Source organism: Hippocampus zosterae, chromosome 12 (genome assembly GCF_025434085.1).
Source record: "Hippocampus zosterae strain Florida chromosome 12, ASM2543408v3, whole genome shotgun sequence".
NCBI classification, from domain to species: domain Eukaryota; kingdom Metazoa; phylum Chordata; class Actinopteri; order Syngnathiformes; family Syngnathidae; genus Hippocampus; species Hippocampus zosterae.
Window position 1 is genome coordinate 7,621,845 of NC_067462.1, and position 17,865 is coordinate 7,639,709.

The following is a 17,865-nucleotide window of genomic DNA, read 5'->3' on the forward strand; positions in this document are numbered from 1 at the left end:
CTTGATTATTTATAGGCAACTCATTGACATACTTGGAAAGGTCTCATTTTAAAATACATCGGCCACGCCGTGCATTTGGTCCCCGGGGCCTTTTCAGCGGGGATTTAACTGACTTAATCAACCTCTTAATACCAATAATAAATTTGCGTTTGCCAGTTTCATGCTGGAATAGTCATGATAAATAAATTCTGCTACACCTTCAGTTTGACTTTATATTGACCACCAACACACAGTTTGTTTTCACTATCATCATCCGCTGAGCGGCTGTGAGAAATCACGTAGCGTCTTTGGCACTTACCACAGCATTTTGCTCCACCCGCGCCTTCACTTGCTCCACCTTGCCAGAGATCACCAGAGGAAAAATGGCAGAGTCGGCGCCCTTGCAGAAGAGCAAGTATTCCCCTATGAGCACGCAAACAAGTAGCATGTTATAGAAAAACGTAACTCATTTCATTCCAACCATTTTCGCGAGAGCAAAAAAAAAAATTTATCTGTACTCTATTGAAATGATGACATGAACTGTGAACAGAAGTAAAACAATGAGTTCAGTGAGTGTGTGTACGTGTAAAAATCTGTCATGGGTAGGCGGACATAGTGGTTTTTCAAGACGTATCCATGGCGAATAAAAGAGTTAACGGGTTGCTATTCACACAGAACAACAGAATGATGGCACGCACACGCCGAGTGAGTACGTTTGTGACAAAAATCAAGAAAAATATGTTTTCAGTATATAAAGTAAACTTTTTGTGACACTTTTGCTCGCTTGTGTGCTGTGAAATTTTGCTCACGTCTATTTACAGTCAGTCATGGTTGGGGGAAACACTCTGTAACCATGTCATGTGTTTCTCCGAGTGTTGTGTTTCACAAACGACATGTCATCCCAGCGTTTCAACCTCAAAAGCAGGCGTGAATGCTTTTCAGACAGAGATGACGTGCCAGTGCGAATTACCTGAGCTCGCCCGAACAATGACGCTCATTCTCCTCCTCACAGAGTCAAAGTTGAGCACATGAAGGAGCTCAAACCTGAGGGAAAGCAAACATTCGCATGAAAAGAACTCCTTGAATCAATAGGTTTTTTTTTTTGTTTTGATCATTTAATTCACTGTCCGTTTTTGAGGAAGGACAAGCCACATCTTTTTTTAGGCCAACTATGCACTTTGGGCAAAAGCCATTCTTTCTTGATGAATCCACTCTGCAAAGACTAAAAAGCTCTTCAGTGTGATATGGGTGTAATCGATGCAACTAAACAGATGTTCCTGGAGGCTTCTTATGCATTGGAAGTCATCAAGTGACTTAAACTGAGTGCAGTGTCATCCTCACTCAATGCGATTAACTAACCTATAAATGCGTGTATGGAATTAAAATGTCTAAACCTTGGGGAGAAATGTGACTCAGGACTTGACTGAACCAACCAGAACGTGACAACAAGTAAGAAGTCAGCACGAAATATGTGTTGCAAAGTGCATTCATACAAGCTCTCCCCTTTCGGATGATGTAGTTTGCCGGGCATGTGACGTGGGCATGGAAATGTTATTAGGTTTACCGTCTTCCACTGTGTCTCCCATTGAGGTATAATGTTTACATGAAGAATCTAAGAAAGAATAAAAGTATGGCAATGTTGCTCATCCAAGTCAAAGTCATCTGTTGATGCACTTCCCCCCGGCCCTTAAAATAGATGACTATTGACAGGCGGCCAAAGAACCAAAAAGCAAACTGAGGCCTAAACACGCTTCATTACATCCACAACACTGCCCTGTCCAATAAAATCGGACGTGAGTCAAATGAACGACATATATTTGAAAACAACTCTTATTTATGATGGGCCCGTTTCTTCAACTCCACCTCACCCCCGCCATCCTTTCTAATCAATGGCGTAACCGCAGCAACCGCTTGGCACACCGACCTTTCAATCTCATCGTCTTTGTTCAAAATCTCCATGTAGTTGTCTTTCAGTCTTAGGTAGGTGTAGCCCAGCCTGGAGACAAGAAAAGATGGACAAATGCAGGCATGCATGATGAAACACAAGATGTGCTTGTTATTTTGAATGGAAAGATGATGTTACACACACGTAACAGTCCATCTGGGAAAGCAATCGATGGAGCATAACACCCTCTGACGCCGGATTCTGAACCATGTTCATGAACCTAACGCTGTGTCCTCACTTAAAATAGAGCAGCGTTATATGAGCGTGTTGCTTTGGGTGTACTGACCTCAGCATGTATAAGATTTGTACTTGGTAATTCAATTTTAGAGCCTTATACAGCCCAAATACTGTATTTAGATATTTGAATACCAAGGAACTCATCTAATCATTGGATTGCCAATCATTTTGTTCATGGTCTGTGTACATTCTCAGTTATCCAAGTCGGTAACGGTCGAATGAAGGAAATTGGACTCATTTTGTTTGGTGAAGACGTTTTATTGTAAATTCAATTTGTGACCAGTCCTGGTTGTCGTTGCCTTTCGACCAATCTGAGCTGGAATAGGAGCCGGCAAACCTGAATAGGCTAAACGTGGAAATTTTTGGGATGGATTGTCTGCTCAGACCCCAAAAACAAACTGATCCACCCCCCCACCCACCATAAATCGATATTGCGGTGAAAGCTTTGATCATTAAAAATCATATGGAGTAAATATGCTACATTTGATGCATGCCCATCATGAAATAAGGAAAATAACTGCTGCAGAGAACTGTGTATGTTTCCCTTATTGAAATCAATGGCAGGAAGAGTCAACCCAGGCCGACTCAACGTAATCTAATGTGAAATCATTGTATTATTTATGTACCGGTAATACTTCAGTTTTGACACGAGTGTTAACTCTCAATTCTGACATCAGCGCTCACACGACGTTTCATGCGTTCTGTCAGTGTTAACATATCGGGTATGTGTCATTTGAAATGTACACGATCATACAAAACATCCAGATTTGTGATTCAACAATTTGAAGAATCTGCACCGATTTTAAGAATACGCAACGTCATTTAGAACACCGACCTTTTCATTCCCTCCACCAAAGCCACCTCATCCGGGGAAGAGGAGATGTAGAAGGAGGTGGGCCGGCCCTGATGGATGCCCTTTTTGATGCCGTCCACAGTCACTTCCTCCTTCACTTGAACCGTGTGACACAGACACAATGCCCGGAAAAACAGGTCCTCATGCTCCTGCAGCCACACGATTGAATGGATGGTAAGTCAAGTAAATGCAACATATCGAAATGTAGATTTCTTATGGCTGTCTTTTTACTCAGAATCCATGAGGCAATAAAACACGACTTGCATTTTACGTTTCTTTGCTAGTTTGGCAGGCATGAAAAAAAAACAGTCATGGTTGATGAAGAATAAACTATTTCTACAAGAATAATATTAACAATTTATGAGTATGAAAATCATCATTTTATGATAATCAAGGCGTGACACTGGCAGAAAAAAAAGCTTGACCACGACAAGACTAATATGTTATTTTTGCAGGAATAAATATGCAGTAAGAGGAAGAGAAAGGTCACAAATGCAATTTTTTAAAATGAGAAACAGTCATCATATTGCAATTTTTTCCCCATGAGTTGTAATAGTCAAGACTTGATTGTTTTGTGAAATCCCTCTCTCTGATATATATATATATATATATATATATATATATATATATATATATATATATATATATGTGTGTGTGTGTGTGTATACATTTTTCAATATGCCCCTAATATTTTGTTTTGTGCTCTCTTTGTGTAGTGTAGGGTGGAGTTGACAGTGCGTCTATAAGGTACTTACTCTGCGGTATCCACCAGGTGAGGAATCGATCATGTCGATGCTGGAGGCGGCGCTGAGAATTTGCCCGTTGCATATGGCGTGCGGAATGTAAACATTCCCATCGACGCAGCATTCGATGAACTCCATGTTGTTCTCCGTCAGAGTGCCCGTCTTATCAGTGAAAACATATTGCACCTAGAAACGACAACGTTGACTCGTTGACACGCTGGAAAATAAAAAGCTTACACGTGGGAAAAGTTTTACCTGACCCAGCTCCTCGTTAAGGTCAGACGTGTTGACCTGAGCTCCTTCTCCCAACTCTTCATCGAACATCTCCTCATCCCACGTGATAAAATAGGAGCCCAGGAATTTCTGCATCTCCACCGTGACGTACATGGACACGGGAATGATGTAATTGAATAAGACGGTAAAGGCCAAGAAGTCGGTGAAAGCTCGGACCACCTGCAGGAAAACAGCAGACATGAACGCGGGACTGGAAGATGTCGTTTTATTGTCATACTGAAAATAAAATAATGTTCAGAGAATGAAGTCATGGAATTATGAGAATAAGATTGAAATTGTTACAAGAATAAAGTCATTTTATGTTGATAAAGTTGTGAAATCAAATGTTTACAAAAATAAGTGTGCATTCATTTCGGGGAGAAAAAAGTTGTCGTTTTACAACAAGTGAGTACTAAAAATTGTGATTTTATGAAAATTATATTGCTATTTTAAAGTTATCATTTAGTGACTATGAAATCGTACGATTGGAAGAGAAAAAAAGGCGGGATTGTGTGTGAGTATCAAGAGAAAAGCCACCATTTGATCAGAATTGCTCTAATTTACACAGTTGGACTACGGTCAAAACTGAATAAAAACAACCACCCTCAAAATCCGCAACAAAAATGGAACAACTAAAGAAACAAACAACTAAAATAGCTTGAAGAAGGGCATCTCAGTGTTTTCAACTCAAATTATGAGATCAAAGATTATTATTATTATTATATTTTTATTATGTGGCACGGGAAATTTGTCACGTGAACTTGTGGAATAAATGTCCCTTCACGCACCACGTGTCGATGTCGCTCGTTCTCCGTTCTGTGGTTGTACCAGGGCTCGTCGCGGTCTGGGGACCACTGCCAGGCATATTTGAGAACAGTGTTGACGACCGCTTTACTGATCAGGATGCACAGATAGACAATCAGAAAGGCATTCATAGACCTGCGAGGGAGACAAAAATGTCCAAATGAAAGAATCCAAATTGTTTCCCTCAAACTGAATGCGGTCAGATGAGAGCTCACTTTTCCACAGCAGAACGCTTCTGCGATTTCGACTGGTAATTGAGCGCCATCTTGGTCTCCATGCCAGTGTAGATGGCAACAGCTGAAGTAAAAAGGTGGAGGAAAATGAGTGAAGACCTCAACGTGAAGAAACATGAATAAGAATAAATGAGTACCATAAATATGCTGTGTGTTCTTCAGTGTTGCGCCTCTGAGTAGTAAATTCTCAGCACCAAGTGGTCTGGAAGAAAATAAAGAGAAAATAAAGAGAGACTGACTTGCTAACAACTTGCTAGCTAGCTGGCTATCAACAGGAAAAACTTGCTAGCTAGCTGGCTATCAACAGGAAAAATAAAGTTAGCATAATAAGGAAAAAAAAAGAATTTAGGATAAAGTAAACCTATAGAAATAAAGTGGTAATTATATGAAAGTAAACATCCAATATTAGAGAAAAACGTATAATACTATGACAATAAATGCAAAATGTGTACACGATTCAAGCCATGATATATATAGTGTAAAATAATTGAATGCAAGTCAGACATAAATCCATGTAGTATGGAATACAGTCACAATTCTAGAAAAAAAATGGGGTTGGAATTTTAAATACTTTTTTTAACAGTAAAATGTAAATGTTCTTTTACGAGAATAAAGTTGTCATTTTTATGCCATAACTATTATGTCATAAATTTGGAAGAGAAGCAAAATGAACATACAACGAATCAAATGAAAACCTACCTAGCAACAGGCTCTTCTTTGTTCTTGTAAATATTGATACGTCCCACAAATCTGAGGTCACCGGAAGGACAAGACAAGACAAGGCAGCCATTAAGGAAAGTGACCTTGAATTTTCACATAATCACCAAGGTGTCACACTGACTTGTAGAGGTCAGGCTGCGGCTGTTCACATTCAATGGTGGCATGTAGGGAATCCACTTCCTGGTCCGTCCTAAAGGCCATGGTATCTGGTATGGCGTAGTAAGTCTGAAGGAGGACAGGTTAAGTAAGTGGAGCATTGCTTGAATTGGGAGCTCATTTAGGAAGGGGGTAGGGGGTCTCATTTGAGCAGAGTGTGAGTGGAGTCCTGTTCGTGTGTCTACCGGTCATGGCTGGCGTGCCTCCGACCCAACTCATCTAGAAAAAGGGTTGGATTCTGTCTACAGCTAACAAGTGTCTCTGGTGAGTACCATGAATTTTATTTACATATTTTTAGGTCTTTGGCATGCTACTTATTAGACACATTGATTGTCATTGAATTGTTAGTGGTGAGGTTTATGCTTGTTTGGAGATCATTTAATCGGAGGTTTAATTGTGTTTCTTTCTTGAGTAATATCCATCCATCCATTTTCTGAGCCGCATTATCCTCACAATCCTCGCAGCATTATACTGAAGAACTCAGACTGAAATATCTCTGTGCGTGTCATCGTGGCACCTTGTGACTGGATTCCCCATCCAGGCTGGCGGTGGTGACGTAGCAGGTGCCATCTTGTCGGCTGGAGGAGAGCAGGATGAGGTCACATGGGAACGTTTCATCCTCCCTCACCACCACAATGTCGCCCACCTGCGACACCAACACAACCGTCCCGTCATGGCGACAACATCCATAATAGATGACAGGCCTTTTACTCACATGAACACCCTTTTTTTCATTTATTTTAGAGGATTGAGAAGTTGCATAACAGATAATGCCAAGCGAGCAGCTTATGTGGCACGGATAAAATCCCATCGTCATGGTGACCGTGCACATGACACATGCTCTGCGAATTTGCGTGATTAATATATTCATCATTATTCCTGCTGCCGGCTCATGCGCTAATCCGCTCCGTTTGATCCACAAAACAGGGCCGCAAAAACACAAGGGAGACACTCGTGATGACAGGGAGGTGGGGAATAAAGGGGCGGGGGTGGGGGACGGGGCAGAGGCAGAATAGAAAATAACACCAAAAGACACACATTGCCTTACACGTGCATGTGAAAATTATTCCAAAGAACACTTTTTTTCCCTTGAGCGATTAGAAACAAGGAAGATTAGACTGGTGGTAATACTTCAAGGCAGAAGAACAGCAAGAGATTAAACAAAGCCCAGTTTTAACTGACAGGTATCCGGTTTCCAGATTCATGTGCTTGGATTTTGCAGTGCATCGTACTGAGTACGGTTTCTTCATGTATTTTTCATTTTGACCCTCTCATGCAGCTCAATAAGTTCACCAAAATGTCAAAAGGGCTATCAAAATATTATGATCAGAGCTCAGGATAATGCAATGCAGTTTTCAAAACCAGTGTTTGAGGGCAAAGGCAATGACTTGACTTTTCACTTGTTGGACGCCTCATTTTGCATGTGCAATGTTTCACTTTTAAGCCTCTTTTTAATCATCTGGCAATTTTTTTTTAATCATTCAAATTTGGGAGGGTTACTAACAACGCTGTTCTCTGTGCTGTATGAAATTTCGAAGACATGTATTTTTCTTTTACAAAGACATCGACCTAACCACACAACTTACCTAATTGGCTAGCTTAATGCTAACATACAATGGAAAATGCCACAGACCGGTGTACAAAACTAGCATCAATGTTATATCGGTATAATCCTTTAAGGACTGATATCCATACACAAACGGTGCAACATTCACAGGCAGTGTTGTACCTGAACGAGATGAATGAATGACAGTTCATGAAGTTGTTCATATTTTGGGTGAACGTGAATTGAGCGTAGTCTATTTCTGCCTGATGAACATTTTTGCAAACACGTTCATTCTGGCGCCCGTGATCGGCTTTTGAACAATAGTTCTTTTTTTTCCTCAGCTTTCGTTAAGCCCGTATCGCACTGAGCGGCAAAGACTTGCAAGTGTGTGTGCACGTAGCGATTTTTTTTTTGCCAATGTTCATTGGATTACTATATATTCATATATTTTAAATACTTGGTACAAAAAAATATGCTAGTATTTGGGAGCTAACAAATATGTTAGTATTGTTTAGTGCCAAGTATTTAAAAAATATAAATATATAGTACTAAATATGTTAGTATTTTTTGTGGGGCTGATTAATGGACTTTGCATTCATTTCAATGGGTAAGTATTAATTCCTTGCTTTGAGTTACAAGCATAGTTATGGAACAAGTGTAACTCGAGACAAGGCACCATGTGTGTACTCTATATTTCATAACGTACTACAGACACGTTATCTTGGAGTGGGCTCAGTATCACGAGGAGCACGGCGTGTGGTAGACAGGAGACAAATGTGGACAAGACAATGTTTGTTTCATGACCACAGGTGCTGCTTGCCTTTAACAAGCCGGATCTTACCCTCAGCTTGTGACTCTGCGTCCTCGCCGCCTTCCCCCGCTGCACCACGTCCACTGGACACTCATTGATGGAGCAGTCGGCTTTGTGCCGCAGCCAATCCTCGTAGCCCTGAGAAGACAAGGTTGTTAAAGATGGAGAAGAGGGGGGTAGGGTTGGACAGATGATTGCGCAAATGTAAACCTGGGTGTGATTGATTAGCGCTGCGCACGTTGAGCTGGGTGACCTGCTTGCTTGATTTTGTGCCGACGCGTCACGCTTTAGATTTATGTGCGGCTAAATTTCGCTTCTCTTTAGCCAGCATGGCCCCATCTATCATTGATAGCAGTGTGCCAGGGGAGTTGGGGGGGGGGGGGCTGAATCTTCCCTGGGGGCTCCAGTGATGAACAGAGGAGAGCATTCATTACCATATTTCTCACATCAGCAGACATTTTCAATGCGCCCGGAGAGGAATGCATGTACGTACAGATAATAGAACAGCTGATTGGAGTCTGAGGCTGTAAGGTGTGGGCTAGAAGTGTGTGTGTGTGTGTGTGTGTGTGTGTGGTATACCTGCTTGATGGCAGTTACTGTGATAACAAAGAACAGGGGCAGCCCACTGGTGACTGGGCTGGTGGGGGTGTCGATGATGAGCTGGAGCGGAAGACGCATGACATACATTAGGTGCGAGGGGCCCAACTTACGACTTTTTACAGTTCCAACCATATTAGGAAAATTAAGACGCCTTCATACTGATGATGAGGCACCACTTTACGGCAAAGGTCTTAATGCAAAGTCGATGGTGGTCAAGATTTGAGTTGCGACTATTTGTGTTTGATACTTTCATAATCTTTATCCTATTTTCCAAAGACGGGTTTGATTGGAAAGTTCGCTCAACACAGAACTCCGTAAGTTGAAGTACATAGTATGGAAGAAATATATCACAGTCAGGAAGGATTTGTAGTTGATAAAATTCATGAAATTAGCATTGGAAGGGATGGGAAATATGAGCCATCGTGGTACATCAGAGTATCATCACCTAGCAAACAGAGTCCAAAAAAATTTGTCTGTGCAGCGAATTTGGAAAAAATATATCATAAATATCGGTACATGGATTTGAAAAATGGGCCTGGCTCAGCTCAAGTTTTGGAGGGGGATTTACTCTTTTGAGAAAATTCTCAGTTGTGATTCAAAGTAGGACGGTGTCAAAAGTAGTGGTGTGTAACAGTGAGTCGGAAAACGGGAATGCAGTCCAACATGGAAAACAGCGGTTCTGACGTCACACAAAATTCCCAACCATACCGTGGATTTATAAAATTGAACTAGACAGTTTGATCCGAATACATGAATGATGATATTCTCACCTGGACAAGAAAGATGACCAAAAAGTAAAAGTTGGCAATTCTTCGGAACTGTTCAAACAAGTTCTTGGGGATGAAGTTCCAGAAGGTGTACTGTCAAAATGAAAAACAATACCACTATCACTCCATCCATTTTCCGATCTGCTTTATCCTCATAAGGGTCGCTGGGGGTTGCTGGAGCCTATCCCACCCATCTTCGGGCAGTCGGTGGGAGACACCCTGAACCGGTTTCCAGGCAATTGCAGGGCACACACAGACAAACAACTACACCTAGGGACAATTTAGAGTGTTCAATAAGCCTGCCATGAATGTTTTTGGAAATGTGGGAGGAAACCGGAGTACCCGGAGAAAACCCACGCAGGCCCGGGAGAACATGCAAACTCCCCACAGGGAGGCCAGAGCTGAAATTGAAATTGAGGTCGATGCGCTAAACACTGGTCCGCTGGACCGCCCTACTACCATCACTCTTACAGTAAAATTAATCGATTAAAAAAGATCTCAATGCGAGTTTTAAACAAAATGTAGTGAACAGCTATAAAACGGTCTTCGTACATTTTTTTCTTTACTTGCTGGAAAGCACACCCGTTGTTGTTACTGCTGGAAAGCCATTTCTAAAATAGAAATAGTGCTTTAACAGCATTTGGTGCTTAGTGAGGAGAGTATCTTCGTTTAGACAGGCTATAACTTTCTTTAAGAGAAACAGTGTTTTGTTGCCATCTTGTACAAATTACAAAACTTTTTGATGAACGCTAATGAAGCAAAATTTAGCTACTTATAGTGGGGGTCACTGTCATGGCAACGGAGAGTAGAGACGCTACACCAGGCGTGGGGAACCCGTGGCATTCTGCGTCAAATTCCCTCAGAGGAACTGTTACAAAAACCCCAATAAGATTTAAACGACAATTATCTCTGATGATCACGAATTGGTTCCTAAACGTTGTGTTTCTTCAAAATAAAAAAAAAAGAAATATGGTCGCTGATATAGTAGTTTCCATTGGCAGATCTAAATAATTAAAAGGATCTTCTGACCTTTGAGGACACAATACGGTTGTCGGGGTAACGCTGAGGGATGTAGGCCTCAGCTCCCGGAGGGGGTTCTTTATGACCGATGTAGACCGTCCGATTGTCGACCCAGTTCTCCTCCCCCACACACTGATGGCGAGAGAGAGAGAGAGAAATGCGGATACAATTAGAAACACAGATAACGATAGAAGAAAATCGGTTGAAGTAATGGATCAAACTATTTCAACATATGGTTGAATAAAACAAATGCATTAAAAAAACATTTGGGAAAAAAAATGTTGAATTGAGTTGATCAACGGATCTATCTTTGGGTTAGCGGAGCCCATTGTGCACCTCCAAGGTGTTGTTCATGAAGCGACATTGGACAATGCTCAAAACACTCCGGCCCCAATGAAAACATCCGTTGGCAGAGTGACCCGGCTGACACAGCACCAAACGTGCAATGCTGATCGTCCACTGAAAAGTTCTGGAACAAGCACTTCATTGTTTTATTGAGCCCTCAACACTTTGGCACAGATGCCACAAATAAATGGGATGTTTTTTGGTGGGGGGGTTTTCACGATGGAATATCAAAGTCAAATGTCAGTCCTGGAAGTTACCACTAATGAATAACTGGTTGATGGTTTGCATGGTCAGAAGCAGGATACAAACATTTTATTCCACCGTTAGCTTGAGCATTGCGCTAATAGTTAGCGAATGTATGAACTCACCACTTTAGAATTCCACCAAAAATTGTGATAACGATAAAGTTGTGCTTTCATTGCTAAATATAGCGTTTTTAACAGTCTGCAGCACACTGGTGTCAAACTCGAGGCCCAGGGGCCACATCCGGCCCACCGCATCATTTTATGTGGCCCACAAATGCAAATCATGTGTGTCAACTTCCTTGATCCTTGCTCAAATCTGTACCAAAATGTCAAATTGTCATGTGTAATAAATAACGTTGAGCTTTTACAATCATTGTTTTTACGCTGAACAATTATAATTGAACAAACAAACAGTTGACTGGTTTCAAAACTAGTAATCAATCAATTTGATTTGTTGCGTACAAATAATAATACGATTTGATGATTGAACATTTATTCGGTTTCACTTGTCATAATGGCCTTCCGAGGGAACACGTAACTCCATGGTGGCCTGCGACAAAAAGATAGTTCGACACCCCTGCTGTAGCGTGCCGGCCATGTTTGTGGAGTGTGTTATGCAATTTGTTTTAACGGCTTTTGGTATGAACACCATTTTCTAAAATAAAACACAATTTACACATATCAAACACAGAACCGTTAAAAATGGAATGCGCTGCACACTAAATAAAAAGCTTGCAAGTTCTCTATACAACAAGCTCTGAAAAAATAAGAAGATGGAGGTGCGAAGTGCACATCTTGAAGTTACACAAAGCGATCAACAGGCGCCGGGCGGGTTGAGAGGACAAAAATAGAAGCGCGGCCACTTGTGTCAGCTGGCTTGAGACCCCATTAAAACAGTGAAAGGGTTGGGTGGCACATTACCCAGAAATAGTGCAAGAGATGAGTGAAAACAAGGGGATGATACACTAATGAGATCCAACGGTTCGATTAAAAAAGAAAAAAAAAAGATAAATAACCGTCTACAAACATCATGTTCACTTTTGATGAACACTGTCAGAGAGGTAATGTATTTTGTATTGTGGTTGGTGTAGAACGTCATAGGGTCAAACACAGAACTGCTTGTCATATGTTGTATAAACTTGTCTTTTTCAAATTTCCGCTTCTGGGTGTGCCCCCGCGATTGACTGGCAACCAGTCCTGGGTACTCCGTACCGCCTCTTGCCCCAAAGACAGCTGAGCTTGGCTCCAGTTACCGGCAACTCCGAACACTATAAGGCACACAGGAAACGGATGGCCGGATATAGATCATGAGCCATACGAAACAGATGACCGCATCAGAAATAAACGTCATCCGCATTGTTCTATTCTTCTTTGCCATCATAGCGACATGTCTAAAGCGCTTTGCGGTCCTGGCTGTGTGGAGGAAGAGATCAGATTATACAAAGTCGTTTGCACTTATCTGATCATTAATCCTCACTGATCCCAATCAACCTCCGGTTCATTGTTCCGTTCCCGTTTCTGCATTCGCTCCATCATACAAAGTGGCCTCGGCCAGTCCGCACCTGACATGGAGCGCTTTTTCTTTATTAGCTGCAACACAATGGCGTCAGGCTGGTTTTACTGCAGCAAAAGTGCTATCGCCTGAACCGTAAAAAGGTTCTTGGCCACATCTTTATGTTGGCACTTCTGAGTTAGACCATCTCAGCTAGCGCCAATAAGAGCAACCTCCGACCCCCAAGCAGTTTCTACGGGGCAGCTACCTATCGAGGCGCAATAAAAAGGTAACAGACCATTAGGCGGCCTGATTAAATGGTCGTATCTTGTCCTTCCTCCGTGTCGCCGCCACGCTGTGCCGCAGGGACGAGCCCCATGATGAGCTGGCATCCCTCATTGAACCAGCGCTTTATTATTAGTTTCTTTTTAATGAACTCCTCATGTTTAAACAGGCAAAGGTTGAAGCGGCGCCGTTCGGTGTTAACATCGACTCACCGGCCACTTGGCTACAACCTCACAGTCTATCCATCCAACCATTTTCTATAGCCCTGAACCTGAACTATGAAAGAAAAGAATTTGCGACGAAGGAAAATGAATCGTTAACTGTCACAGAGGAGTGACGAAAAGAAATGACACTTCGCGAGACAAGCAGAAGCCGAATTGTAATTGTGCCTTCATCTAGAAACCTAGAAATGAGCTTATGGGGGAGCTAAAATTACTGTGAAATATATCACCAAATACGACACGTGATAATCTATTGTAAGACGCTGTGGAGTTAGCACACTGATAAATGCGCACCATTTTAAATGCCATGGCAACAATGGTTTGGTGCAGCAAACAACGACCGGGTTTCATTTACAGTGACAAATCCAAAGTGAAATGTTCCTTAAGTCATATGATTTGGAGTTCAACCAACTCAGCAAATCCTGTAAAACACCAGCTCTTCTGATTTAGAGTTAAAAAAAAGTGCTAATAACAATAGAAGAGGAAATTTAATTTATTACGACATAACAAATGGTCTGGCTGCTCCATTTAATTTATTGAGACAAAATGGTCTGTCTGCTCCTTGTAATATGCGTCATATAGATTTTGGTTGACTTCAGATAAGATTTTTTAATTTTGAATGCCATTAGGGTACATATAATAGAAAATTGACCAACGTGTATACAATTGCACATATAAATGTCGCTATCGTGCCGCCTAGTCAGAAGGGCGAATTTAAATAACCAAGTAAATACGGAGATACGGTCAACTTGTCAAAGTGGGTGTGGGAGGGATTTGCGTCTGGAAAATCATGTCGATCCGCTACTTAAATTGACAATGCGTAATTTGGCGGCTTGGTGATGAAGTGCTGCCTCAGTGAGAGAAAATGCAATTGAATCTTTATGAGGCTTTGCTTTATTATAGGGAGTTGGTGATGTAGTTACAGTTTATTAGCCAGCGTTGGCTTTGTGTATGTCTCTGTGCGTCCAGTTGTGAAGGTGTAAATATCTCCTGCACCTTGGAGGGATTCGTAAAGTTTTCCGATCTACTCATCTCTGGACCTCTGGATGTCACAAAAACAAATGCTGGACTTGACATTTGTATGAGACAGAACTGAGTGATTTTAGCCAGAGTAAGCCATCCATCCATCCATTTGGGGATGCAGAGCATGTCTCCTTTCAAGACAAGAGCACTTTTTCTTTTTTTGGGGTACAACTCAAGTGAAATATCTCTGTATAAAAGTCCCATTAGAGCACACTATGCTTACATTTCTCTCCAGCTGTAACCTTTTTCTCAACCGTCTCATGATGCAAACATCCTGCGGCATCACAGGATTAGAAAGAAAAAAAAAAAGAGACAACATTGTCGGATTACTTGGGGAAAAAAATAAAATAAAAATGTGTATGCAGCGTCCCCCGCTCGACTCCAACTCTGATGTAACTCTTGAATTTGGCAGTGCTACTTCACCCCTCCCCAGCACCCCCTTGAAACCACCACCATAATCTGTGCCATCCATGACCCTCTTCCTCCTTTCATCCCAATTCGACACAGGCGACGTGCTAACAACCTGGTGGGAAGCCGTGAGAAGTCATTCCCAAATGCCAGCGGAGCCACGTACAGTATAGGCGTCCGTCTATGAGATGCGGGTGAGAGCGTATCACAAAAATAGAACTGCCTAAAACAGCAACGTGTCACTTTTGTCTTTCGAGAGCGGCCGACGGGGAATGGAGAAGCCGTGACCGTGTGAGAAACCTTTCGGAGGCTCTTCAGTTGACTGGCGCCCACCAGATCAAAAGGAGGACATGTTTTATGACCCGCGGTGGTGGATGGTGAACGCGTTAGGAAATGACGATTAGCCGCTAAAACATTCATCGAACTGCAGTGTCAATATTTTCGGACTGTTGTGTCAATATTTTCGACATTACTGTTCTTTCTTTGTAGTAGTATTCCTTACAAAAAATAACAAGATTGATTTCACAGAGTACAAACACACACACACACACACAAAATGCAGTATGCAAGGTCTTCTGGCTAACATGCTAACTATGAACCCACTTTGTAAAACATGAGCCACATCGTGACGGCAAACTTAGTCGTTGAGAGTAACTTGACAAAAAAAAAACAAACGTTGGGCGGTGAGCCGTATGCTGCTTCACCGAATCAAAAGGCTAATGCAATACAGTCAATTTTCCCGATTAAATAAATTGAAATGCCATCTGTCTGTTGTTTGGTGCATCTATATTGTACAATAATGAAATGGAGATTGCAAACAAATAAAGCGGTTTATTTAGAATATATATACGGAGTGTATAGAGTTTGTGAATGGGCGTGAGGCAGCCTCTCGAAGTATACCCACACGTTTTCACGCTCTATTCTCAAACACTTGCTCTCTTTGTACCAACCCACTTCTTCCATGAACATCACACCATATGCATTTTTGGTGTCATAAAAGTGATTCAACATACCGCAGTTGAAGAAAATAAACTTGCTGGGATTTTTTTTTTTTGTAGGACCTGCAACGCCGAACAACATTTTGGTTGATTACTTGCCGTATCATATTTCAGCTGCCATGTTGGAAATGTCTCCATCTGTTCCTGTTGAGTGTTTATCGCCATAGTTTGTTCTGTTTGGCCCATTTGATCAAAAGGGGGGCCGTGGGAGTCACGTTTGCACATGATGGGGAGATTAAACCGATGCTTTATTGTTGTTCGATTTTCGGCTTAGACCCCCCGCCCCCCCTTTTTTTTTTAGTCAGGAGACGCCGCAGCAAGTCTCTCCCATGATGAGCCAACCAAATGCAAGCCCTTTGTAGCGGTCTTTCAATTGGACAAAGCCTTCCAAGTACATACATAAGCGTGCCTCTAATACAGATCATGACCCTCTCGTGCAGTCTTCACAGGCGGCACCCCGCCGAGGCATCACGCCACGGCTATTATTACCACATGACAAAGGGCACGATGAGACAAGATATAACACGTGTGCTAACACACCATCATGCACAACAGGTCCCTTTCCTGATAAATCTCATTAGAGACAACGCTGCTTTCTAGATCTGGGCGCTGCACAGGTGAGCATTTCCGACATTGAAGCAATTACAAAATGAAGGCCTTACCTGCATGACTAGCTTGTTGGACAAAGGATGACAAACCCAAATACTTTCTTTACAACATGTTGGATGAGATCCCATAAGTCGAAACACGGCGTTCTGGTTTAAATTGCGCTTGTAGAATATGAGTTAAGTAGCAGAATGCACACGTTTTTATCCATATCAAGGGGCGGCCATTTTGGCTCTTGCCATCGCCTGAAAATGACATCACTGTTGCTCAAAGCTGCGGTTATGACAAATCATATATCACCTGCTTTCAAAGCTGAGCCGTGACCTCACCCCTGAGTGACACTGATGTCATTTTCAGTCAACTGCAAGTAGCAAAAGGACCGCGCTGTGAGAATTTGCACAACTGCAATGTCATTCAGAATACTGCGTTTGGACTAATGGGGCTGCATGGAACATATTAGTGTCAAGACATTTTTTTTTTTGCGTTATTGTGCTAAGTAACATTGTTGACATAACCGTCACTCATTTGTAATTTGAAGATTTTCAAACAGGAATGACTGTTTTAGGCCAATTAATACAAATTGTTTTGGTTTTTTTTCTTTACACAACGGTGAGCTGTATTTTCATTCAAGTGTTGATTACGTGAAACTGGTCTGTGGCGCAAAAAGGTTGCGAATCACTGTACTGAACAATCAATGGCATTATACAGGTACATTTATCGGCTTCAACTCGACTTTCATCACATTACCTAAACTCATTCATCTTCCGAGCCGCTTGATCCTCACTAGGGTCGCGGGAGGTGCTGGAGCCTATCCCAGCTGTCTTCGGGCAGTAGGCGGGGGACACCCTGAATCGGTTGCCAGCCAATCACAGGGCACACAAAGACGAACAACCATCCACGCCCACACTCACACCTAGGGACAATTTAGAGTGTTCAATCAGCCTGCCATGCATGTTTTTTGGAATGTGGGAGGAAACCGGAGCACCCGGAGAAAACCCACGCAGGCCCGGGGAGAACATGCAAACTCCACACAGGGAGGCCGGAGCTGGAATCGAACCCGGTACCCCTGCACTGTGAAGCCGACGCGCTAACCACTGGACTACCGGGCCGCCCACATTACCTAAACTGATTATGAAAAAAAAATGTTCAACCCATAGTAATTTCCCCATTGCGGGACAAATAAAGGAAATCTTAATAGTTATGATCAGATAGTGCTGCTAAACATTTCAATGAGATGAACTAAGAAGGGAATCCTCAAATGATTCATCAAGCCACCTGAAAAATATAACATTCAAATGCACGACATGCTTTCCTGAATTCGTGTTTTCTGCATGCAAGAGGCCAAGAGGGGTGGAGCCATGTAAGTCAAGCGGCACTGTCATGTTGGTTCTTCCGTGCAGCCCTCGTTAAAGAAGCGTCTGCTGGAAATAACGCTGCGGTAATGGCCAACGTAGATACATACATCATCCCTCTCCTCCGCATCAATACCCGCATAATTGAATTCATGATTCACTGCACATCAACGGTGTAATGTTGCAGCCAGGATGCAAACAAC

General features: G+C 42.2%; 2 protein-coding genes across 5 annotated transcripts in view; one reads left to right on the forward strand and one right to left on the reverse strand.

Annotated features, from left to right (window-relative positions):
* LOC127611595 (importin subunit alpha-4) overlaps positions 1-17,865 on the forward strand; it is a 167,955-nt gene that overhangs the window by 84,847 nt on the left and 65,243 nt on the right. The gene's annotated exons all lie outside the window — the stretch shown is intronic.
* LOC127611578 (phospholipid-transporting ATPase IH-like) overlaps positions 1-17,865 on the reverse strand; it is a 35,196-nt gene that overhangs the window by 12,702 nt on the left and 4,629 nt on the right. For 2 of the 4 annotated variants that reach the window (XM_052082230.1, XM_052082229.1), the window contains exons 1-17: positions 16,367-17,058; positions 10,697-10,819; positions 9,671-9,760; positions 8,880-8,960; positions 8,331-8,438; positions 6,461-6,589; positions 5,909-6,012; positions 5,767-5,817; positions 5,205-5,269; positions 5,050-5,131; positions 4,819-4,969; positions 4,013-4,210; positions 3,770-3,943; positions 2,997-3,163; positions 1,904-1,975; positions 950-1,023; positions 299-402 (exon numbers count right to left, since the gene is read on the reverse strand). In XM_052082230.1, coding sequence (XP_051938190.1) covers positions 299-402; positions 950-1,023; positions 1,904-1,975; positions 2,997-3,163; positions 3,770-3,943; positions 4,013-4,210; positions 4,819-4,969; positions 5,050-5,131; positions 5,205-5,269; positions 5,767-5,817; positions 5,909-6,012; positions 6,461-6,589; positions 8,331-8,438; positions 8,880-8,960; positions 9,671-9,760; positions 10,697-10,819; positions 16,367-16,441 — 1,848 coding nt within the window. In that variant the 5' untranslated portion in view covers positions 16,442-17,058. Of the gene's footprint in view, positions 1-298; positions 403-949; positions 1,024-1,903; positions 1,976-2,996; positions 3,164-3,769; positions 3,944-4,012; positions 4,211-4,818; positions 4,970-5,049; positions 5,132-5,204; positions 5,270-5,766; positions 5,818-5,908; positions 6,013-6,460; positions 6,590-8,330; positions 8,439-8,879; positions 8,961-9,670; positions 9,761-10,696; positions 10,820-16,366; positions 17,059-17,865 lie in introns of those variants that run through there. The other 2 variants (XM_052082231.1, XM_052082232.1) reach the window with 1 other exon arrangement.